At 45.9% G+C, this 23,570-nt stretch overlaps 1 protein-coding gene across 4 annotated transcripts in view; it reads right to left on the bottom strand.

The window, feature by feature from the left end:
• FLI1 (Fli-1 proto-oncogene, ETS transcription factor) overlaps window positions 1–23,570 on the bottom strand; it is a 115,192-nt gene that overhangs the window by 50,175 nt on the left and 41,447 nt on the right. For all 4 annotated transcript variants that reach the window (XM_077839815.1, XM_077839816.1, XM_077839817.1 and 1 more), the window contains one exon: window positions 3,723–3,934. In XM_077839815.1, coding sequence (XP_077695941.1) covers window positions 3,723–3,934 — 212 coding nt within the window. The remainder of the gene's footprint in view (window positions 1–3,722; window positions 3,935–23,570) is intronic.

Below are 23,570 nucleotides of genomic sequence, written 5' to 3'. Positions count from 1 at the left end.
AAAACAATAATTCTGTTTTGCAAAATAATATCAAGGTTTCAAACATGTTTTCATTCTGCAGCAGAATGAAACAGAGACCTTTAGACATTTTTTTCCAGACTAGCCAGGGGTATGGCACTTGCATGTAATGTGGGAGACCCACATTGAAATCCAAGCTCTGAAGCAGGCAGAGAAGGCACTTGAACATGGCTCTCCCATGCCAGTACCCTAAACACTGAGCTAATGACTATTTGGGGTTGGGTCTCTGTCTTCCTCTCCGCTGCCACGAGATTCTGTCCTGGACCTGAGAAACATTTCAGTTCCACTACAAAAATTTTGACCAGTTCTAATTAAATGATTTACGCATTAAATCTGTGGAAGAACTAGAGATGGAACCCCCATTTCTTGAGTGACAAGTCAATGCTTTAACCACAAGTCCATCCTCCCTCCCTGATGTGTAAGGTGGTCTAAGAGGCTGAAGAATGTTACATTTTCCACATTGGCCTTTAACTGCTCCACATTCAGACATATTAACCACTGCAGAATACGACTATGCCAGCGGAGACTTGCCAGCTATGTGTGACGGCAAGCACATATTTTGTGGCTGCATAAATTGCACCCAGATTTGAAAATTTAGCTTGAAACTTTCCCAAAGGATCCATTTCCCAAATCCTGCAGTGGTATTTTGAGCCCGGTGTCTCGCCAAGAATATAGGTCTTGAGCTGCCACTGATTGAAAGTGTAATATATGCGATTACATAGATGCCAAATGTATGGGAAGCATTTCCAGCCCCTGTTTCGGAATGAACTGGGCAGATATGACTTGCATTGAAAAGCTTGTTCATCTTGCAATGGTCTTTGCAGGCTAAAAGGACCACTGAGGTTGTATTCTATCTGATGGGAGGATGGACATGCAGAGATCCTTCCCATAGATCCCTGATCTTCCGAGACCCCTGCTCCCATCCCACCTGCAACTCATCTCCTTAAACCGCACCAGTCGGGCCTGTCTCTAGTTGCTAAGAAAAGAAATAAAAGGGAAAGCTGGACATGGTCACTTACCCCCATCCAGCTCCCTCCACTGTCAGGAATCATATAGCTTAATAACTCCCTAGAGAATACAAGCCATTCTCCCGTCAAGCAGCAAATGCTATTGCGTCAAGCACAGGTGAAGCGCAGAATAAAGGCTGCTCTCTCTAACAAGGCAGCTGGAGCCTGGTAAGAGGGCGCACTTGAAAAACAAGAGAGAAAAAGGCAGTGACAGAGGGGTGGGAGGAAGGTTTTATTATTCAGTCCACAGTTCGAGTTCATCTGTATTGAGGCTGGCGTTCGCTGCTCAGATGGTGTGTCAGTTTTGGCAGGCAGCTGATGGGCGGAGCAGCGGGGTGACTGGAATGGCCCAAGCCATGACAATAAGCTGTGATGGAGACTGGGGGACAGGGCAAATCTCTCAGTCGTGAGTAGGTGGGTCTTCTGTCTAGTAGTGGACTGGGCCTCCAATCTCCTCAGTGGTTGTAAGCTCTCAGCTTAACACACCCTGCCCAAGATTTGGGTACCCCATGGAGAGGTATAAAGGGGTTCCTACCCCTCCTTATGCCCCTGTGGGTCATGTAGTCCAAGTCACCATCTAAGCCAACTCAGCCATCTCAGAACCTATCAGTGAACTAATCATAAGACAAAACAGTCAAACCTTCTGTCCAGCATAGTGCACAAATCTTCATCCCACATGAAGACATGTTTTTATGCCAGCTGCATGCTCCATACTGCCACTGTTTTGTTATGGGCTATGTGAACCTTGTTTCGGGTTGAGATAAAACCTCATTGAGATCGAGGGTGTACACTCACGCTTCAATTCACTGTAATGATGACCCCTACCTAAGACAAAAGAAGCACATGAACCCACACAGGAGCTTTTGCTGAGTATTGGTTTGGGCAAGGGTGTATGTGTAAGGAAAGGCAGAACAGACAAAAACCTGGGACAGACTGAGCGAGAGAGAGAGCCTGAAAGAGTGCGGAAAGCATGGTTTCTGACCCTGGAAGAAAACTGAGGAGAGGTTTTTGGGTTGGGTATGCAAGCTGACAAGAATGTTCTCGGTGCTGTAAGTTAAAGAAGCTCTTTCCTGCTATATGATTCCTTCTGCAGTCAGAGAAACAGGACTTTGTACATTCTTTGTAAATAAACAAAACTGCATCAAAGAAATACCTGACTACTACCAATTCCTCCTCCTAACTGGAACAACCTACTAGACCTCAAATTTTTTGGCTAGTCACTTGGGTCAAAAGGAGGAACAGTATATTATAAATTATATTTTAGGCTACAGTGGTAAGATTATGCTAACCTGCTTGCATTTGCCGGATCCATTCTATTGCTTCCATTCCTCTGGAAGGATGAGATTCCCCAGAACACACCTGCTATTCTATTTTTACTTTGCACTTGGGACTCCCATTCTGTATTCATAAACATTGGTGCAAAACTGGTCGGACGACCCTCTCCCCACCCCACCCCACCATCGGCAGGAAGGGACAAGCTTTCGAGCTTCACAGAGCTCTTCCTCAGGTCTGGAGAAAAACTCTCTGAATCTTGAAACCTTGTCCTTTCCACCAACAGAAGTTGGTCCAATACAAGGTATTATTTCACCTACCTTGTCTCTCTCATATCCTGAGACCAACATGGCTACAACAACACTGCAAACATATCTCTACTCTGCACTTACAGGGCAAACCCCACATACACGGCAGTACCAGATCTTCTACAGTTGCCTGTCCCCAGAGATTTAAAAGTGGTAGGCAGCAGGGCTTCCTGTTTCAAATGTAGTTCATTGTAAGGCTCTTCTTAGAAACCAAGGTTTTAAATCGAAATGAGCGAAAGGAAACATTTTGATTGACACAATTTGATTGTTCCCCCTGATTTTCAGTTTGTAAACATTTTGCGAGATTTCAATGTTTTATCCCAATTTGGGACAGGAAAATTTTTCAGAATATCTTTAAAATTCTCCTGGGACGGGACAACCACTTCCCGCCCACCTCTGACTGGACTGGCTGGAGTGTATGCAGGGTGGAGGGGCACCTAGAGTTGCTAGCCCATGCAGTTCTATAGCCATCCTGGCCAGCACTTCATTCCTGTGACTTCTTGATCATTATCATCACGGGGCACAACTATTGCCCAGGCTCTCTCTTTTTCACTGGTGGGACTTAAATGTTGTGATATTCCGCAAGACAGTGGAATTACGGCTTTTGATCACTGTACCTGGGGGAAAGTCACATATGACCAGAGCCTCAGTATTAAATCTTACCTGAAAGAGGCACCTCCAGCCGCAGCATGGCCTCTTGAGACATTGAGTGGAGACGGAGGGGAGAGCGCCTCCTACTGTATTGCCAACGCTGTCTCCGGCAGTACAGCATCCACTACCAGTGCTGGATTCAGTCCTGACCTACTGGGAGGGCACTGGAGTGTGCCGTCTACATCAGTGCCTGCAACACCGGGTCGGTCCTTGGGGGCCTCTAACCCCAGCCCTAACAATAGCTATGGAGATGCAAGTTGCAAAACTGCAAGGTTCCAATCCTGTCCCCATTTAAGGCCATGACAAAACTCCCCTTGATTCCAGCGGGAACCGGATCTGCCCCTAAGTGAAGGGATGGGTTTGTATGTACACAGGCATATGGGTAATGTACAGGAGATCACTTTTGCGAGCAAGGTTTCCCTGATATAGGAACATACCAGATGGGCAGACGCACGCCTTTCCTTACCTGGATCCGTTCATATGATCATATTCCCGCTTGACATTGACCCGGACCGGCTGATTGATCCACTCCTGCTGGGGAGGTAAAGGGTTGATTTTGTGTGGCTGGCCGTAGTCGGGGTTCCCTGAGGCCGTCATGTCCGGCTTGGGGAGGTGAGCGGCAGCACCGTACGTGGAATCGAAGAGGGACTGGTCGTCACTCACCACCGAAAGGGCCTCCTGAAGAGAAGAAACAAGAGCCCGGTGTCATGACTAAACCAGCAACTCCGATCACATTCTCCCTTTGAGTTGGCTGGCAGCTGCGAGTGCCCCACAGCTGCCAAGCCTTGCCTGAAAATGACATCTGCCAGCATCGCAGATTGAATCCAATTCTTTGGGGTCCATGAACCCTTATGCAAAACCAGTGGGTTCTTTTTCTGGTTACTCTGTGTCTGAGCAGGGCAGGAGCTGAGGTTAATTGGGTACAGTTAACTTAGGGAGCTGGGTACAGTACTCTCTTCACTGCTTGCTGCAAACTGTCCTTGAGAACCTTTTACCACCCCATTTTCAATCAGATCCCCAATTATCTGCCTGCCTGCCTCCAACTGCTCTCACTCCCGAAATAACCGAACAGCACTTACAATATAGATCATCTCTAATGTGTCATTTGAAAGTCTGTATAAATTTTCATGTATCTTTTTAAAAAGTTTTGTGCAGTGTTTCTATTTTGAGGTCACTGGTGAAGGAGTAGCTTTCATTAAGAGTCAGAGTGGAGGTGATTGTGGTGTGATGAAACATAAGTTAGTTCACATTCAAAGAGAATGATGTGTTTGTTATGTGGGAGAGATAGGACTCATGATGTACCTAGCTATTCGCTTCTAGAGCCACTTGAAAACCAGGAAATTATTTTCCTTTTTTTCCCTGCTGAAATTCAAAAATTTGACCAAAAGATTCTGACCATCAATTTCCTTGCATTTACATGCCTTATAAATGGTGCCTGCCAAGCTAAGAGAGACTGTGGCAAATTCCTGCCTCACCCAAAGCACATCTGACAAAGTCTGCATGCTCTTCATGTAGCTAAGTTAGCCGTGCATGTGCGAAGGCTGCTTGCTGGGCTGACAGCTGAACTGGGGACCTTCAGAGCTAAAAGCATAAGCTGCTATATAGCACAAGCTAAAAGCCAATGCTTTTCCAGCTGCAGATCTCAAAGCACTTAGCAAAGATGGATAAGCCTTTTTGGCCCTTAAGCACATGCTTTACTTTAAGCATGTGCTTTAAGTCCCCTTGAAATCAAGAAGTATTTGCCCTAATAGTTTTGCAAGTGGCTTCTACTGTTGCCATTATTACTATTTATTATTTGTGTTTCTGTAGCACCTAAGAGCCCCAGCCTGGGCAAGAAATCCATTAGGCCAGACACTGTACAAACACAGAACAAAGAGACAGTCCCTGGCCCAAGTGGCTTACCATCTAAGTATAAGACAAGAGACAACAGAGGGTTATATATATAAATGGGGGAGTGCAAGTAAACAATGAGATAATACCACCAGCATGATCAGCCATCGCTGACAGGGGTGCTGGAACAATTTGTATAGTGGGGGTGCTGAGAGTCATTGAACCAAATTGTAAACCCTATAGATGATGGAAACCACTTTAAACCAGGGGGTGTTGCAGCACCCCCAGCACCAACACCTATGATCACTGGGCAGCTCTCTCTGAGCTGAAATTAAAAGGAATCTGTGTAAAATTAAATACACACTTAATTTTCTAGCTGCCTTTACCAGGTAGGTTTGTATCTTCATACGGTGCCCCTTCGCTCATTGATTGTACTAATTTCAGAACACTTGGGGGATTGAAGATACCCCTCCAAAATACTTTCACAAGAACGGGTCAGATTTTTGCCAGAAATCTCCCCAGCAAGATTTGGGAATTCAGCCCTGGCCGACCCCAAACCCTGGTTTGTGTTAGGGATTCAAGCAGATGCATCTGTGGACGTTGTTAGTCCATTACGTATGCTGGAAATCCCCATTCCCGTCCCCTCGAGACCTTGCAAAGGCTTAATAAAACCAGTGACACTGCCAGTGTCTTTTTCTTAAAGCAAAGAGTAGGCCTTTTCATCGGCAGCGAGGATGTGGTTACTGGTCTAGTATCTGCTTTGCTGAAGCCAGGGTGTGTCAGACAGGGATTCTGAAATGACAAAGGCAGGAAGTAGCCTTCATTGGCCTCCTAGGCGCATCTCAACACAAAACTCTGGGGGTTTCCCTTTATAGCAGGAGGGCCGAGGTGAACCTTAAAGAGAACACCCAGTGCTCAGTTGCAGGCAAGAGTCGTGCGTGCCAAGGCCCAGGGTAAAGATGGTTGTAGCTGCTTAGCCCCATAATGTGAGCTGCTAAAGTCAAAGGGGATCTCGGTTGGCGGGATTCTGTGCCCTGTTACCAAATACACTTGGCAATGGATCTGGTTGGAAAATGAATTATTTTCCCCTCTTGGACACAAATGGGGAAATTTTTTTTGGCAATTTTCAGAAGAAAATTTTGATTTTTCATCAAAACACCTGGTTCTTTTTTTGGCCAAAACCCCCAAAATGTTCAGTTTGGGAGGAGGGGTTCAGTTTTCTGGCAAAAAATAAATTGAAAATTCGAGGAAAGCAGACACTTCCCATGAAAATTTTCATTTGGTCGGAAACTCAATTTTCTGTTGAAAAAACCATTTTGATGGAAAATTTGTGCCCAGGCCTATTCATCAGGCTAAGGAAAGGTCCAGCTGAGCTCAGCTCGGGCGTGGACTGATACGTTGGTTTGGATAGGACTAAATAATGGGGCAAGTCCACATTTCCTGCCATCGTAGATAATACCAGCTGGGGAGATTTATTTCCTAAGTGCAGCACATTCTGTGAATGAAGAAATGACTCTCCTGTACAGGGAGCTGGTAATGAACCAGAGTTCATTACCACAGATATCCATAACGATGTTCTTGCATGCATACAGTAGCTTCCTCCAGATGTTAGACACTTTACTGATTAAATGCATGGAGCCTAAGGACCCTACTTTCCCCTCAGTTGCAAGGCACAGAGGAGAACAAAGGTTTATGTGACAGCTGCCATTTTGGCTGCCAGACTGGGCACTGAACCAGGGACCTCCAAAGCAAAAATCACAAACTGCTAATGCAAGCCTCCCTTGATGCAGCTGTAAAACCCATCCTCTGTAGCTCAGACACAGCTGGGGACTTGTAACACAAGTTTTCTACTGGGTTACACATGCAAACACCAAACAAATATGGCTAGATGTGTAGGAGGAGAGCTAAGAGGCATGTCTCCCTCCTCCTCGCAGACCTTGCTGTGGCATCTCCATGCATCTAAGACTCAGCATAAATACAGAGGGGTGACCAGTGCCAGGGGATCTTTAACTTCCATGGACAGACTACAGTCACTCATCTTTTAAAAGTCTCATCTGACAGACCCAATACCTGGAACTCAATTCCACTTCCTTGGAAGAATACAGCTGGCCCAGCTGGATCTAAGCCTATAGTCCAAGGTCAAGGAAGGCTGATGCTTAGCTCATTCCCTCTGGATCAGTCCCTAAATGACTTCCCTAGCTATAAACATGTGGCTACATTCAATTCCTAGGAGCCTAACCTGATTGAGAAGAGTCTGGCTTCAGCTCTGGTTAATGAAGAGATCCACAGCTCAGATGGACACCAGCAAGTAAATGCTGCATCCTATTGGAATCTAGAGTTACATGGAGTCTGGGGTAGCTGGGCAATTGGGAAACCCCTGCGGAGTGTTAAGGGTGCTAACACAACCTAACTAATCAAGCCACAGCGGATTAGAGTTCTGACCCAAGCTCCCGCCTCCTGAGCTTTGTCCTTGACTGGCCAGACTGAGTCCGAGACAGGGGTCTTGTGTTTATTACTTGGGCATATACATTACATTATAGTGCCTCTGAGAATACGCTGGCTTCAGCTTTTCCAGTTTTTAAATCACATTCCCGGCATCATGCGGCCAGTTCCGTCTACAGCAGCTCAGAGTACATCACAGACACGTTCAGTTCCCTGCAAAAACCAGTCCCTGCCTTCTCAAGGCATCCCATGAGCCATACAGCTGCCTGCCCCAGAGGAAAGTCTATTGCTACTCCTTCTCCTGAAGTGGTCCTGTGTGGAGTTTGCAAAACACCATTGGATCCTGAAGAATGAATGGAGTTGCAGAAATGTCAGATGATTATTACCTTGTGTTCTTAGGAGGCAAAATCCACAGTCCTTTCTCAGACAAAACGTCTAGTGACTTTATATGAGAATTTTGCTTGAGACTGAGTGAAAATATCAGGATTTGATCCTATTGTGACTTTGATCCTGTGGCTCCAACAGTTCATTATGGATGAAGGCCAAGGTTTTCAAAAACATAGGTGCTTCCATTTTGGGGGTCTACAGTGGGAGACACGCTGGGCTTGATTTTACAAATTGTGGCGCACACAGAACTTCAGCTGCAGTGCGTGGAGCTGCTGGTATTCAGCATCTCTGAAAATGGTCTCTGGTTGGGCTTCCAAAATTTGGAATGGCCACTTTTGAAAATCTGGCTGCATGCCTATGTCTAGTTTATAGATTACAGAGAGAACAGGATGGCTCCAATGAGCAGCAATCTGTTTTAAGCCATCTCTTTCAAATACCCCCAAATTCACCCATACTATATTATCCACCTTGAATTTACCTCTCCTTGACAACCCACCTCTCCTTGATAAGAAATGTATGTTGGTGTCTTGGGTGGCTGATTCATACAGAGCATTGTTGTGAATAGTAACCATTCTTCAGCTGATGAAATGCAGCTGCTTCTGGGGTGAACCACAGCAGACATTGTGCACCCATGACACTAAGTAAGAGAAGAAGTAAAGGAGAGCTTCTCCCATTGAAAGGGAGATGTGTTTTGTTCGGTGGGCACCACCCATAGTTCTTTGTGCTACGAGAATTAGTATTATTCTTTCCCAGTGAATTGTGGGAGAACTTGTCTGTCCTTTGGGGTACATGGGGAGAACTGGGGGAAGGCATTGGAGGGCTATCAGCACTCAAATGATTTAGCCTGTGTCTTCACTGCAAAGTGGCCAGGTTCCAGCCTGAGTGAAAGCAGAAAGAGACACCTGAAGTCAGCCCCCAGCCAGGCCAGCTAGCCTGGTTTGAAGCAAACCAGATTCAGAGAGAGAGTTGTGTGTGTGTAGACAAGAGGGGGGCTAACAGCAGGATGTGAGTTAAGTTCTTAGTGAAGACAGGCCCCAACTGGGTGCTCATCTGAAAGTTCTAAGATCGACCCATCCAACTACACATCCTTGTATTTGAGGCCCCCAAAGCAGTGATGGTGCTTGGCTCGCAATGAGCCATTTGCACTGAAAGAGCTCACCTTGAGACAGGCTCTTGGCAGAATCAGCTCAAACCTTAAGAGGTTCGGCTTGGACAAAACCCCCAAATTCTGAAGCTTTGTCTTCCAATGTGACCCAAAGCTCGATGGCAAGGAAATTTCACAAGATGGTCAGGGTTTCCTGGCTTTGGCTGAGCTCCAACTGCCATGAGAACCAGAGACTGTGATGTGAAAGTAATCAGTGGTCTCACCCCCTGTATATGTCTACAATGAGGGCTCTCTCTAGGCCTCAGTGATGCACCTGCACTGAATATTGACTCCGTGCTCTGTACAGTCACTTTTCTGACCATAACCACATTTAAAAGGCGTTGCGAATGATCAAAGGTTCATCCTCCTGCCACAAAGGCTGACTTCATCAGAGAGAAAAATGCTGAACACAAACCACCGTGCAATGCACAGAAAGATTTCTTTGCTCTCCAGAGCAGGGAAATTGCAATCAAATGTTTTGCTTTCTTTTCCTCTGCAGTGTTAGGGATCACTCCTGAACTTCTTTGCAAAGGGCATATTACAGATCCATTCCCCTCCACCTGCCAGGGCCCAAATGTGGGATGCAAAGAAGCCAAAAATGAGGTGCCCACAGCAAATGACCTTGCACATGACTTGTAATTAACATAAAAACATCTATTCCTTAAATATAAACAACAGTTTCTGGAATTGCAGTTCTATGAATCAGCATTTCTGCTGCCAATAACTTATGCGAGTGAAAGTGAAATAGCATATGAGGGATGGAGACCGAGGTCAGTTTAAAATGCAGTAGAGATGAGCCCATAGTCAAACTTGAGTAAGTGGGGTCTAGTGGACAGGACACTGAGCTGGGAGTCAGGAAAGCTGGATACTATTCTCAACTCTGCCATTGACCTGCTGTGTGACCTTTGGCCACTCACTCCTCCTCTCCATGCCCTGTCTTCCTTCCCACTGTTTGTCTGGTCTATTCAGATGATGAGATCTTTGGGGCAGAGGCTGTCGCTCACAGTGTATGTATGTACCTAGCACAACGGGATCTCTTCAATACAAATCTCGAGGATCTGGACACCTCTGAACATTGGCAGTGTCTCAGATCAAAGCTTAGTTTCAGATCCCAAATGCCCCAATCTTTATAATGCACCAAACCAAAACCCAAATACCTGAGCCTTAGTGGGGTCCAAAATCATACCAGCCTCCCCCTCCCCTGCCCCCAAAACTCCTTACCTATTTTTAAAACCAAACCTAAGGTTACAAAGTATTTCCTGCCCAGGTGGGCAGAAGCAGGAGGTTTGGATGATTCACTGAAGGGCTGGAAGCTTATTGGAACTGGGCTTTCTTGAGCTTTCTCAACACTACTCCACCTCTGAGTGTGCTATGCAGGGAACCCACATAAGCCCTCCTGGAAAATGGCAATCATGGGTGTTTCATTGGTACAACCACAGTCCTAACTTTTGGCCTTCAGAGCCCCCTTTAAGGCATGCTTATTTAGCTGAGACTTTGCTTGACTGCAGTTAGAAGAAAGCAGCCATAGTGACGCAGGAATGAGAGCCCCAAGCTGGGAGTTGTTGGAGGTTTGATTCTCCGTTGCTTTGCACCGTGCGTGTAAAGTGGGTGTGAAGCCAGTCTGGCTTGGTAGCACTTTACACGAGGGCAGAATTAAGGCAATCCACAGCCCTAAGAACATCTTTTGATATATTTGAGCCCCTACTCCGCATGCCATAAGCTCTGTCCCTGCATTGTCTGGCCCCACGCCTCCTTGGGGACAGCAGCAGGTTTCAGAAGCGAGACAAATGGGGCAGTTCACACCTCTTGGAGCTATTGTTTCAGGCTCTCTGCAGACTCAGGCAGCTTGGTTAATGCTTCCAAGTTTTCCTTTGCATGCATGACAGCTAGGAACATTGTTTTTAAATGAAAGCTGACATTGTGCTATTATTACATAACTTCAGGAGCTCAGGCCCTACCCTATAGTATCTAGGCCACCATCTGGGCCCGTTTTACACTCACACTACACAAAGTGCAGGGCGATGGAGAATCAGGCACACAGGGTCTATTCTTGGCTCTACCATTGACTTGCTGCCCACTGTCTATTTACCAAATGCCTGACTGCGAGCCCCATACTTGCCCTGGGGAGAAGTTACTCACTAGAGCAGTCACAATGAAGCCTGGCACTTCTCCAGTGAGGAACTGCTCACTGGTAGAGTGAGGAGTTTGCAATCTGGCTCAAGTGTCTCAGGCGCTCTGTGCATCAGTTTCTCCATCTACACATGGGGGCTAATAATGCTTTCTCCCCTTTGTACAACACTTTGGGATCTACAACTGAACGTTTCTATTTTTATGGACATTTCCCTTGGCTCGTTTGCTTTGGCTTTGTAGAGGGATCTGTTTAAGATGCTTATACAATATATAAGCAGTAACTGATTTCCTGGCCCACTGAGATTAGATTAGCTCAATCGTAATTTTAAATTAAACGGCATCCAAAATATAAGATATTTTTAAAATGCTCGGGAGGTAGGCAAATATTTTTTGGCCCAACTTTCAAAGGCGCAGGACACCTGAAGCTCCCACCTGCCACTGATTTCTTGTAGGTGAGACTTGTAGGTGTTGAGCCCCTCTGAAGATCAGGTCCATTATTATTCACTATAGAGATGGAGAAAACCAGGCCCAGGGGGATTCAGTGACTTGCTCAAAGTCACATAGCTAGGCAATGACACAGCCAGGAATACAGCTCAGGAATTCCCAGCACTCAGGCTCATGCTCAAGCCACTAGATCACACTGCCTTTAGTTTTCGTTTCCATTATGAGAGGTACTCTTGAAATGACAGTGCTTACCCTGCGATAATCCCAAAATAAGACTCATTTCTTTACAGCTCAAAGAAAAGTGAACCTGGTAACTTGTGTAAGGAGGAAAAGCAAAGAGGACAGAAGATTGATACAAAGTCCAGAGGATTCTTAACAACAAGAATATCCTGAAATTAGGGCTCACACTAGAGCTGGTAAGATAATGGGGACATTTTTTCACAATCAGTTTTGGAAAAAAAAAAAGTGTTCCTTTTTTAGATCGGGCAATGTTTGAAATTCACCGTTTCACACCCCACCCTGCCCCAGCTCGAAGATGAGACACATTGGAAGGGAGGTCTGGATTCATCATACCTCCACATCCACTAAGGCCCTTAATCAAACAAACCCTCATAGATGCACTTAGCTCCTCCCAGTTCAGAATACCTCTTATGCACATGTTTAATTTAAACACATGCTTAGGGGACTTAAGTTAGGCACATGCTTAAATACTATCCTGAATTCTCAAATTGGGGCTCCATACTGCACACTGATAACTTGGAAACTGGCCTCTTTTGCAACAGCTGTGCTAACTTCTAAGAGAACTTAAACTTCTGAGCTGTCGAGATATGCTATTAACCATTGAATAACCATTTATCAGTTGCTACATAGAATCCATCTATCCCCACATAAACCTCATCTAGTGGGCTATACTGACAGCCATATGTCTGTGCTGTTACTATACTCCTGGGCTCTTTTAAATCCATGATCCAGGGTTGCTCCGGCGTAAAATTCATCCGCAAAATGTTGTGGGGATAAACACTGTATGCTGAATATTTGGGGTGAAACCCTAGCCCCACTGAAGTCATTAGTAGTTTTGCCATCGACTGGAACAGGGCCAGGATTCACCCTTGAAGGCTAATCCAAATGGAACTGTCATGTGCTGACAGATTCACCTATGCTGCCAAATTATTGCAAGTTACTCTATCTACACACACATTTCATTTACATTACTTATATCACCACTGAATTGGCCCTCTGTCCCTGGGAACTCACGCACACACTACCCTAGAGGTGTACATTCACCTTCCTTTTGGGTTATTTTTTCCTTACCCTTGTGAAATAATTGTATGATTTCCTTTAAGCATCTGTATTAGTCAACAGAGGCTCATGGATATGAATATGCGCACACACACTTTGGTAAATATTATTTTAGCATTTTTATGGGCTGTCCTGCTGAAGACTCTTAAAGGATTGCCAGATGGTTTCCTAGAAAACCTAAAGGTCTCTCCTGAAGTAAGATGTTCCTCCACACAAACCTTGAAGTGACCTCTGCTTTGTCCTGAAACACCCCCTGTCTACCCGTATGCCCTCTTTAGAAGCAGAGCTTGCTTTCCATTCCAAAATTTGGATCAGCGGCCTGCAGCATGAACCAACGTTCAGCACAGAATAATCATCAATTCCCAGTCCTAAGACTTCTGTTTGTCCAGTGACTAGGAAAGGAAAACTTCATCTGGAGAAGCTAAGAAGTACCTCAAACTACCCCTCTCAATGCAAACTGAAACTTTGGCTCATATAAATTCAGTTAACTTTCAAGTTAATCATTTTATTCTTTTGTGGCAGCTTCCACATTTTTATCTGGACTGGAAGTATAAAGCATCTCTGGTGATATTTTCAGCCAGACTAGAAACTGAGGCTATCGATCGATCTATCATATTCCCTAGCATGCTCTCATTTTGTTTTCTGTGATACTTCCAGTCTGAATTGGTGTTTTTAGACAGTAGCAGAGGGAAAGGAAAGTTGTCGTGAGAGAGCACAGTGGCAGTGTGTGTGTGTGTGTGTGTCCCCTCTATAACATGCTGCATCAGAAAGGACAGGAGAGACCTGATTGTAGCAGACCAGCTTAGCAGAAGTTTAAAGGCACGATAGTTAAAAACCAAAATCATAGCCATTGGATAGCTCTGAACATCACAACTCTCACCTTGGTTGCTAAGAGCCAAAGTTTCAGAGATCTGACAAATACATCTGTTCTCAGAAGATTTCAAGCTTGGGGATTTTCAGACCCAAGAAGTTTGTGTAGCTCAGAGACGCATTAAAATGAGGGGGCTTCTCCAAACTGAAGCTCTGACCCATCACATCCATTCATCATTTCGCTGTGATACCATTGTCCCAGTTACATTCACAAACACTGTGATTGTATCCTGTTTTGTTCTCTGACACCGTTCCCATCACAATTGCAGGAAGCCCATCAGGAAATGTTCTCCGGGTGCTGTTATGTTTCCATCCACAAAAACCAAAATGTGCACGTTCAGCCCCAGATGACTTATTCCAGACTAAGGAAAAACAACGGCATGAAAGAATCAAAGTAAAGTCTCCAGGAGAGAGCACAGTGTGTGTCTCCTCCAGAAACAGGTGGCAGCAACTCTGAGAACTGCTGACCTCTACCTACGTGAGGAGTGCTTAGAAATGTAAAGGAAAGAAAAGGCATGGCAATCAGCCATATACAGCACAGGTTACTAATCAGATTTTCAGGTCCTATCCCTTTATGGCAAGCAGAGGGTGCCTTAGAGAAGACAGCTATTAGACCCAGGACCTGTTCAGATCAAGGTAGGTTCAACAGATGGCTCCAAGGCCTGAACTGGTTTGGGATTTCACACATCCAAGGGTTTGGGCTTTTTGCCTTTAAAGTTATGGCATGGCCCATGTGTGACATTTGGATGCAGATCAATGTTCAGATTTTGAGTACCTGTGATGTTCAGCATGTGTTTGGATCCAGCCTTTCAATCCAGACCCATCCCTAGCCAGTGTCTCTCTTTGGATGAGATGGGAAGTGAAGGGGCACCAAACAGCAAAGGCTACACCTGCCAGTGTTCCATTATCTACTGCATTGCTGGTAACAGCAGTCATTTTGGATCATCTGTTGACTCCACGCATGGAGAGCGGTGGTTTAAGTCAGAAAGGATCAGCTGCCCATCGTTAATGGCTGTTAGCATTAGACTCTGCAATGGAGGAACCACTAGAAGCTGGCACAATGGTTGCTGGTGCTTATTCTCAAGCTACGCAATGCAAAGTATGGAAATAGGAGAAAGTGGGGATGGTTCAGGGCTTGTGGGAATGTGCTGTCCCCTAGTTCCATGCTGCACATTATCCGTCTTGATATATTCATTAGCTGCAGTAAGCTGAAATGCAGTCTTAATGCATGCAAGTGTGTGTTCAAATGATGTCTGCTGCCCAGACCTCACCTGCCTTCTAACCAGTCCAGGAACCCTTCCTCAATGGGATAGAAAACACCGAAGGCTGGGATTTTCAACAGAGCTTAAGGGAGTTAGGTGCCCATTCATGTTTGATGGGAATTGGGTGCCTCACTCTCTTGGATCACTTTGAAGTTCCAGCCTTAACCTTGACAAAGTATCTTGGCTGGAAAAGGGACCAGCCAGCCAACGAGCTCAGTTAGCAACACAATCTGCTGACTTCGGCAGCCCTAGTTTCCTATTCCTGCTGGAGACGTGCCGAACTGAAGTGCCTGGGAAGGGCTGAGCGGCAACCACCATATCTGTTAGCACACACATGCACCCTGTGCAAGGGTTTATCCACACACAAACGTGCGTGGGACAACTCCCTCCCAACTTGAGCTAAATCACTGTAAGTCATTTCTAAACCCATTTAGGGATGTCCACACCGGCGTTTGCACCAGATAAACTAATCCAGTTTAACTAAACTAGGTGCAAGTGTGTGTATAGAAAAGAGCTAAGATACTGGATCAGCCAGGAAAGGGCTCACAAAAGCAACATATCAAATGTGTATGCTAACATGTGAATGGTGAGCTCACTCATCCATGACCCAGATAACATCACCTGACCCCCATGGCCTGTCACATTGATCCCCTAGATAAACTCTGCTTTCTGGATAGTGTAACATTTTGCTCCTGCTTTCTCTGTCTCTCACTTGCTCTTCCTCAATCACTCCATCATTCTGCATTCCCTGCTTTCATTACGATCTTGCTCCCTTCTTTATTTGTTGCCCTTTTCTCTGCTCTTCTTCATTCTCCCTCATTTTTTGGCTCTTATTCTTGCTTTCATTCTTTTCTCTCATTTCTCTTTCATGCGTAGTCTCTGGTTCATTATCGTTTTTGCTCCTCTATGTATATTTACACATGGACCATAACTGACAAAAGTCCCTGCTCTTCCACAGAAGTCCTGTGTGACCTTGAGCATATCACTTAGCCTCTCTGTGCCTCAGTTCCCAGTCTGCAAAATGGGACAATAGCACGGCCCTGCCTTGCGGGGGTGTTGTGTGGATAAATCTGTTAAGTACTGTGAGGTGCTCAGATACCACGATGGTGAGGTCAGGTAAGTACCTAAGGTATCTCAGATAGATAGGTGGATGTCTAAAACTGGATGTTCCAATGGGCACTTAGATGCACCATTACTAGTTTTCACACCCCCTATAGCCCATCTGCAAATGTGAATGTGGGCTTCCTGAACAGACTCAGAGAAACGATGGTCTTGTGCTGATGGCACTGGGCCGGGCTCTGTATTCCCTTCCCAGCACTGCCGAAGACTTCCTGTATGACCTTGGGTGAATTACTCAATCTCTTTGTGACACACTTGCCCATCTGTAAAATGGGGATAACAATCTTTCCTTCCTCCCCTCCACCCTTTGTTGGTCTTGTCTGTTTAGACTGTGAGTTCCACAGCGCCAGGGCTGTCTCTTATTCAGCAGCTGTAGGGTTCCATTGCTGTGTCTAATTCTAATGGCCTTTAACAATCGGCAAATGATCCTTTCTGACTTGAACCAGTGCTCTCCATTCATGAAGTCAACAGAGGATCCAAAATGGTCGCTTCCACCAGCAGTGCAGTTGATAATTGAACATTTTCTAGGTGCGACAGTGACGCAAACAATAAAACCTATGAGCCTGTTTTCCACACTTCAGGATCCTCTGCATTTTCACCAGTCTCTCCCTTTCTAGCCCTCACCCAATGATCGTGGCAGCCAAAGCTGGACGTTCCTTCCTCCAGGAGGGAAGGCAAGGGCTGATGTCAACGCTGCCCATCAGGGGAGTTTATGAAAGCCTTGCATTGATGCCCTCTGCAGCATGCCCGGCCTCTGTTGGCTCCTTGTCTAGTTCTCAACTGGTCTCCCCAGCTTGGCAGTGCAATTGAAAGTGGCTGCCCAACTGGGATGGCATTCATCTGTGTTTTCCTTGCACGCCTGCCCCAGCCCCGGTGGCTCCACTGATGAGCTTGTCTCTGCATACGCCTATAGGAAAAGCAGCGATTTTGTGAGCTAGCCTGCTCAGGGCATTCCAAGCAAAACAGCTCGGCAGGATTATACCAAGATATTTTCTTTGTCAATCTCAATTGAGAGATTTGAACAGGAAAACCTGGCTTAAACCACTGAACGTTCCCAGGGATTTTTGATGGATCTAATTTCTCTACAAAGAGCCATTACTGTTCTAATCTGCAAGTAACAAGCAGGTACTAGCATGGCTCAGTGTGCTGCATGGTTTCTGTAGGACAGAAGGTTAGGGGTTCAAATCCCACCCTAGGTCTTGGGCTATGACCCAAAGCCAACACTGCAATACAAAAGGGGATTGACAGAAGTGACTAACTTACTTCCTAGTGAGTGCCCAGAGATTCCCATGGCACCTCCAGGAAGGACAGAACCTCATATCCTGACAAACACTGTGTCAATAAAACAGCTTCTAACATCCAGCGCTATCTATGAGCACCTGCTCATAATACATAATACATAAGTGTTGTTAGAGCCCTTAACTGTGGCTGGGTTTACACTCCGAAGCTATGTCAGCCAGCGGCGTGAAAAGAAAACACACACACACACACACTCTAGCGGTGCGTCAAAACTTCCCGTGTAGCTGCAGCTATGCTGACAGAAGAGTGCTCCTGTTGCCAGAACGAGGGCCACTCTGTGCTAGAGAAGAGGTATGTCAGCTGTAGTACGACCAGTGCAGATGCTCTAGGCCGACGAGAGGGAGCTCTCCTTCCTCCCCCGGCAGCAGCAGCTGTGTTGGCGGGAGAGCATCTCTCACTGACAGAGCGCCGTCCACACTGGTGCTTAGGCCAGTGTAACTTATGTTGCTCAGGGCGTGGCTTTTCCATCGCCCGGCATGACTTAAGTTACACTGAAGTAAGCGCCGGTGTGTACAGGCCCGTAGCGTCATGCAGGGAGGTGATGTTAATGGGATGACAGAAAAACTCCTTCTGTTGGCATAAGCACTATCTATAGACTAGTGGAGACTAGTGTACTGGCAAAACATTCGTCATATAGGCAAGACCTCTCTGGCTGGGAATATAGGGCCAAATCCACCTCTGCTGTAAATCTTCTGAGGTCAGTTAAAGAATATGCTAGAAATGTAGAGCTGGAAGGGACCATGAGAAGTCATCTAGTCCAGACTCCTGCACTGAGGCAAGATCAAGTCAGCCTAGACCATCCCTGACAAAAGTCTGTTCAGACTGTTCTTAAGAACCTCCAGTGATGGGGATTCCACAACCTCCCTTGGAAGCCTATTCCAGAGCTTAACTACCCTTCTAGTTTGAAAGTTTTTCCTAATATCTAACCCAAATCTTCCTCGCTGCAGATTAAGCCCCTTACTTCTTGTCCTACCTTCAGTGGACATGGAGAACAACTGATGACCATCTTCTTTCTAACACCCCTTAACATATTTAACGACTGCTATTAGGTCCATCCTCAGTCTAATTTTCTCAAGACTAAACTTGCCCAGTTTTTTAACCTTTCCTCATAGATCAGATTTGCTAAACCATTTATCATTTTTTTGCTCTCCTCTGCACTTTCTCCAATTTGTCCACATCTTCCTTAAAGTGTGGCACCCAGAACTGGACACAGTACTCCAGCTGAGGCCTCACTAGGGCAAGTAGAACAGGACAATTGCCTGTTATGTCTTACATGCCACAGTGCCGTTAATACACGCCAGAATAATATTAGCATTTTTCTCAGCTGCATCACACTGTTGACTCATATTCAGTTTGTGATCCACTATAACCTTCAGGTCCTTTCAGCAGTACAACCACCTAGCCAGTTATTCCCCATTTTGTAGCTGTGCATTTGATTTTTCCTTCCTAAGTGAAGTACTTTGCACTTGTCTTTATTGAATTTCATCTTCTTGATTTCAGACCAACTCTCCAATTTGTCAAGGTAGTTTTGAATTCTAATCCTGTTCTCCAAACAGGTTGTAACCCCTCCTAGCTTGGCGTCATCTGCAAATTTTCTAAGTGTACTCTCCACTCCATTAGCCAAGGCATAAAGGAAAATATTGAATAGCACTGGACCAAAGCTTGACCCCTATGGGTCACCTCCCAGTCTGAAAATGAACCATTGATAACTACTGTTTGAATATGATCTTTCAACCAGTTTTGCATCCGCCTGCTAGTAATTACATCTAGACCACATTTCCCTACTTTAACTATGAGAATGTTTCGTGGGACTGTTAAATGCCTCACTAAAATCAAGATATAGCACGTCTGTTTCTTCCCCGCTATCCACTATCACCCACTGTCCAATTGTTGGAGCAGGGGGGTTGGGAATCAGCAGACCTGGGTTCTATTTTGAACTGCATCACCCTAGCCAAGTCATTTAATGTCTCCATGAGTCAGTTTCCCTGTACGTGCTATGCACTCCTCCCAAGGGTGTGCTGATCCTTAACAATTGTGAGGAACTCTGAGATCCTTGGCAGAAACCAGTCACAGAAATGCAAAGCGTTATCCTCAAAGCACGGCTGCTTGATAAAACCAAACTTGATTCTGGTTGAGTGCTGGGCAACGGACTTGCAAAAACCCTCTTATCAGCTACCGTTGACAGTGATATGTGTGAGCCTGTTGGCTTTATCGGCCCTGTACAGAGAAAAGCCCCGATTCGAGGCTCAGATAGATGGCATCTCATTGCTGCGTTCTCAAAAAAATTAAAAAAAAAAAAAATCCTTTCTCACGGCTTGTTTTCCACACAAGCAATAGCCAATAGATTTTTCCAACCCAGCCCCTGCTCTCCAATCCACAGTGATGCAGGCCTGAGTATCAGGGATCTTACATGAGCTCATGGCGAGCACTTCCAAACCTTTCACTCCGGGCAAAGCATGAGAGAGTCGAGCACAGGCAAGGGCAAGGAGCCAGGAGCATTTGGGCTCAAATCCCCCTGCTGATACTGACTCATATTTATGGCTTTAACGTATGTCTTGCCTGTAAGACGATGGTGTGAATGTAGGATAGATGGGCACACCTGTGCTAGCTTGAATCTAGCTAATGACAGTAGTGAAAACCCAGCCGTAAAGGCTTGTACTTGGGCAAGCAACCAGAGGACAAGTCTACCAGGGATCCTGGGTAGATACTTGGGTTGCTAGGATGTGATGAAATGTCTTTGTGGGTGTCGTTACCCATGCTAGCTAGATGTGAGCTAGCAGAGCTAGCTTGCTACAATTGCATCTTGCAGTCAAGACCTACAGTAAGGCACTTAACCTCCAAATCTCAGGATAGGCATCTGGAGAAGAAGAGGAGGAGGAGTGAAATGCTTTGGTCTAACTAAAGCCTTTGGGCTCAATACAGGGGTATCTGGGTAATGTTTAATGGATTGTGATATAGAGGTCAGACTAGATGGTTCCTTGTGCCCTTGAACTCTACAAAACTATGAAATGAGGATGATGATGGTGGGCTCAATGTTGGCCTAGCTGCTCTCAGTGAAGTCAGTAGTAAAGCTCCTGTTGACTCAGGTGGCCAACACTGAGAGCTGCTGAAGATCCCATGTGTAGTACTTAACTCCAGGGATGTGGTGAGGATCGGTAATTGTTGCTTGATAACTGCTAAGGTGTAAGCAGCCGGGATCCTTGTTTTCATGAGGATGTCTCTAAGATCCAGAGGAACAAAGAAAATATGTCAGCAGTACTTTGCTCTTTTACAGTGTCTTTCACCTGAGGATCTCAAAGCACCTTACAAATGTGGCTAAGCATTGTTATCCCTATTTCACGGGTGGGGGAGAGGGAAGGGATTGAGGCACATTGGCAAAGTGTCTTCCCAAAGGTCACCCAGTAGGTCTGTAGCAAAACTGAAAATAGAACCCAAGAATCCTGCTCAGACCAATGTCTGCTCTGCCTCTAGAAAGGAGGGCTGTCTCTGACAGCAATGGCTTGTGAAGTTTTCTGAGGGTGATTGCAGCTCAGTTTTCCTCTCCTCAAGTATTTGCTGAGGAGGTTCATGGACTCAGACCATGCTAATAGAAATAAGAAGCAGGCCAGTTGGTGCAGCTCCATGTTCTCAGCAGAGCTGCTATGCTCCATGTTATCTGTGACATGGCTAGTCCCCCAAGCAGTGTTGAAAAGCCCTTTCTCAGATGCAATTTGAGGAGGTTTCTTTCTCAGATGCAGCATCAGCACTGCAGCTCTGGTAGGAAAGGGAGGCTGTTAGCTAAACCCTTTGTTTTATTCCATAGCAGGGTGATAGTCTAGTATGGGGTCCTTTTTACGGGGCAGGCAGGACAGGACTGCTCCCCACACCTCTTCTGGAACAGCGCTCTGCTCCCTCAGCAAGAGGGAAACCTGTCAAAAATGGCTTAACGATCTTCTAATATTTCCATGCAATTAAAGGCACATCTGTCTCGCAGACCCCCGTCCTCCTTCACTAATGCACAGACATGAACTAAACAGTCTGTCTTGTCGATTCGCAGGCTAACAAAGGGGCCTATTCATAACATGGGCACTGTGGCCGTGTTGTGTGTGTGTGCAGTGAAATAGAGTTTGCACTTGGAGAATAACCTGTGTTGGGAGCTAGCAAGAGATTTCTGCTCTAATAAATCAATCAGCTTTACCGGCCAATAAAACAGGCCCCCTCCTAATTCTGACTGAGCCAAGCCACCCTTAAAGAGAGGCAGCTATATTCACCATGACTCTGCTAAAGTGGGAATTCCTTGTAAGTAACTATTAAGTCACATATGAGGCTGGAGAAAATGTGTATTGGTTTCACTGGGATTTTAAAGCAGCAGAAAAGAATCAGGTGCCTAAATCCCATTGATATGGGTGCCTAACTCTCTTAGGCACCTTTGAAAATAGCCTCAATCCCACTCCCTAAGCAGTCAATACCTATTGACTTTAACAGTAGCAGGGTCGGGCCACCAGAGAGGAAGATGGCTCTGATCCAGCATTCCTTGTGCCTGCCCAACTCCCATTTGTAGATTCCAAGGCCAGAAGGGACCATTGTGATCATCTAGTCTGACCCCCGGCATAGAACATCACCCAGTAATTTTTGCATTAAGCTCAGAACTTTTGTTTCAGCTGGACCTTGAAGAAAAGTGGGAGCGTCACCCATGCAAGGACTACAAGTATTGGGCTCTAACTTGCCAGTGAGATTAGGAGCATCTTTCACCTCTAGGAAACACAGTGTCACCATTTTCACGGTCGCAACTAGCAACAGCATCTTGTCAAGAGTTTTGGGGCATAACGAAAGGCAGTTTGGTCATCATCAGAAAACTAGAATTGTGCCACCAGGAAGTGTTTTTTCTGGGAAAATGCTTGGATTCCTTTCCAGATTATACACATTTTTTTAAAATGGCTGAACTCCTCCCCCCTTTCTCCCGCCAGATGGAATTTCACTGCATAACTACGCATGTTGCTCCTGGAAAGGGTGACATTTTACCCATGTTCCAATTCTTTGCCAAAATATCTGGTTTTGTGTGTGAACATTATCATGGTGGCCAATTGCGGTTTTGCACTAGTTGCAATTAAGGCTGATTCCAGGCCCATCAAAGTCAAGGGGATGCTTTCTTTTGGCTGCCATGTGCTCTGCATTAGTTCCTTAGTAATAATCTCCCTGTTTTATGTATTTATAGGGCCCCCCATTGCCTAACGTTGCAGTGCCTCACCAGCTTTAATGGATTTATGCTTTCAACACCCCAGGGGAGTAGGAGAGTGCTATAATCCCAGATAGAGACCGGAGTGTCAGGAATCGAGGCCGACAGCAGAGCCAGTCTCTGGGCAACCTAGCGAGCACAGCTGGTCTGTAGTAGGCTGCCTGAGCGGCTCGGGTGCCTGATTAGTGGGAAGAGTCAGCAGACCGGCTCTTAAACACAGCAGCAGTTCAGGGGCTGCTCAAAGCATTTGCCCAGGTCCCACAAGAGAACAAAGAGAACCCCCTGGAGGAGAAAGCTGGCTGCAGTCTGCTCCATTGGGTACCAGTCACAGACTGGCCTGAATTAGAGGAAAATGATTCCGCTGATCAGTGTCTAGCCAGCTGGCCATCAATACAGCCTAGCATCAATTTGCCTGCCAACCTGAATAACAGCAGCCCCTACACTCCACCCTTGTCCTCCAAATCCCCGTGAAATGGACCTTTCCGTGGCCAACCCCACAGTATTTTGGAACCGGCTCAAAACAGCCTCCAGGTGTCTCAAGTGTTTTGTCTGCATCTGAAAGTTTATTGTGGGTTTGCAAGGCATCAAGAACGCTGCTGAGACTGAGTAAGGAATGTGAGTATTATAATAATTATTATTGTTACTATCGAGGCTGACTAGACCACTGGGCTGGGACTCAGGAGATCTGGGTTCTAATCCCAGTCTGCTGCTGGGTGACCTTGGGTCAGTCACTTCCTAAGCACATAAGAATGGTCACACCAATGGTCCATCTAGCCCAGTATCCTGTATGCTGACAGTGGCAAGTGCCAGGTGCTTCAGAGGGAATGAACAGAACAGGGCAATTATTAAGGGATCCATCCCCTGTCGGCCATT

The sequence above is a fragment of the Eretmochelys imbricata genome, chromosome 22 (genome assembly GCF_965152235.1).
Source record: "Eretmochelys imbricata isolate rEreImb1 chromosome 22, rEreImb1.hap1, whole genome shotgun sequence".
NCBI classification, from domain to species: domain Eukaryota; kingdom Metazoa; phylum Chordata; order Testudines; family Cheloniidae; genus Eretmochelys; species Eretmochelys imbricata.
This window is presented reverse-complemented; position numbering and strand designations above follow the sequence as displayed.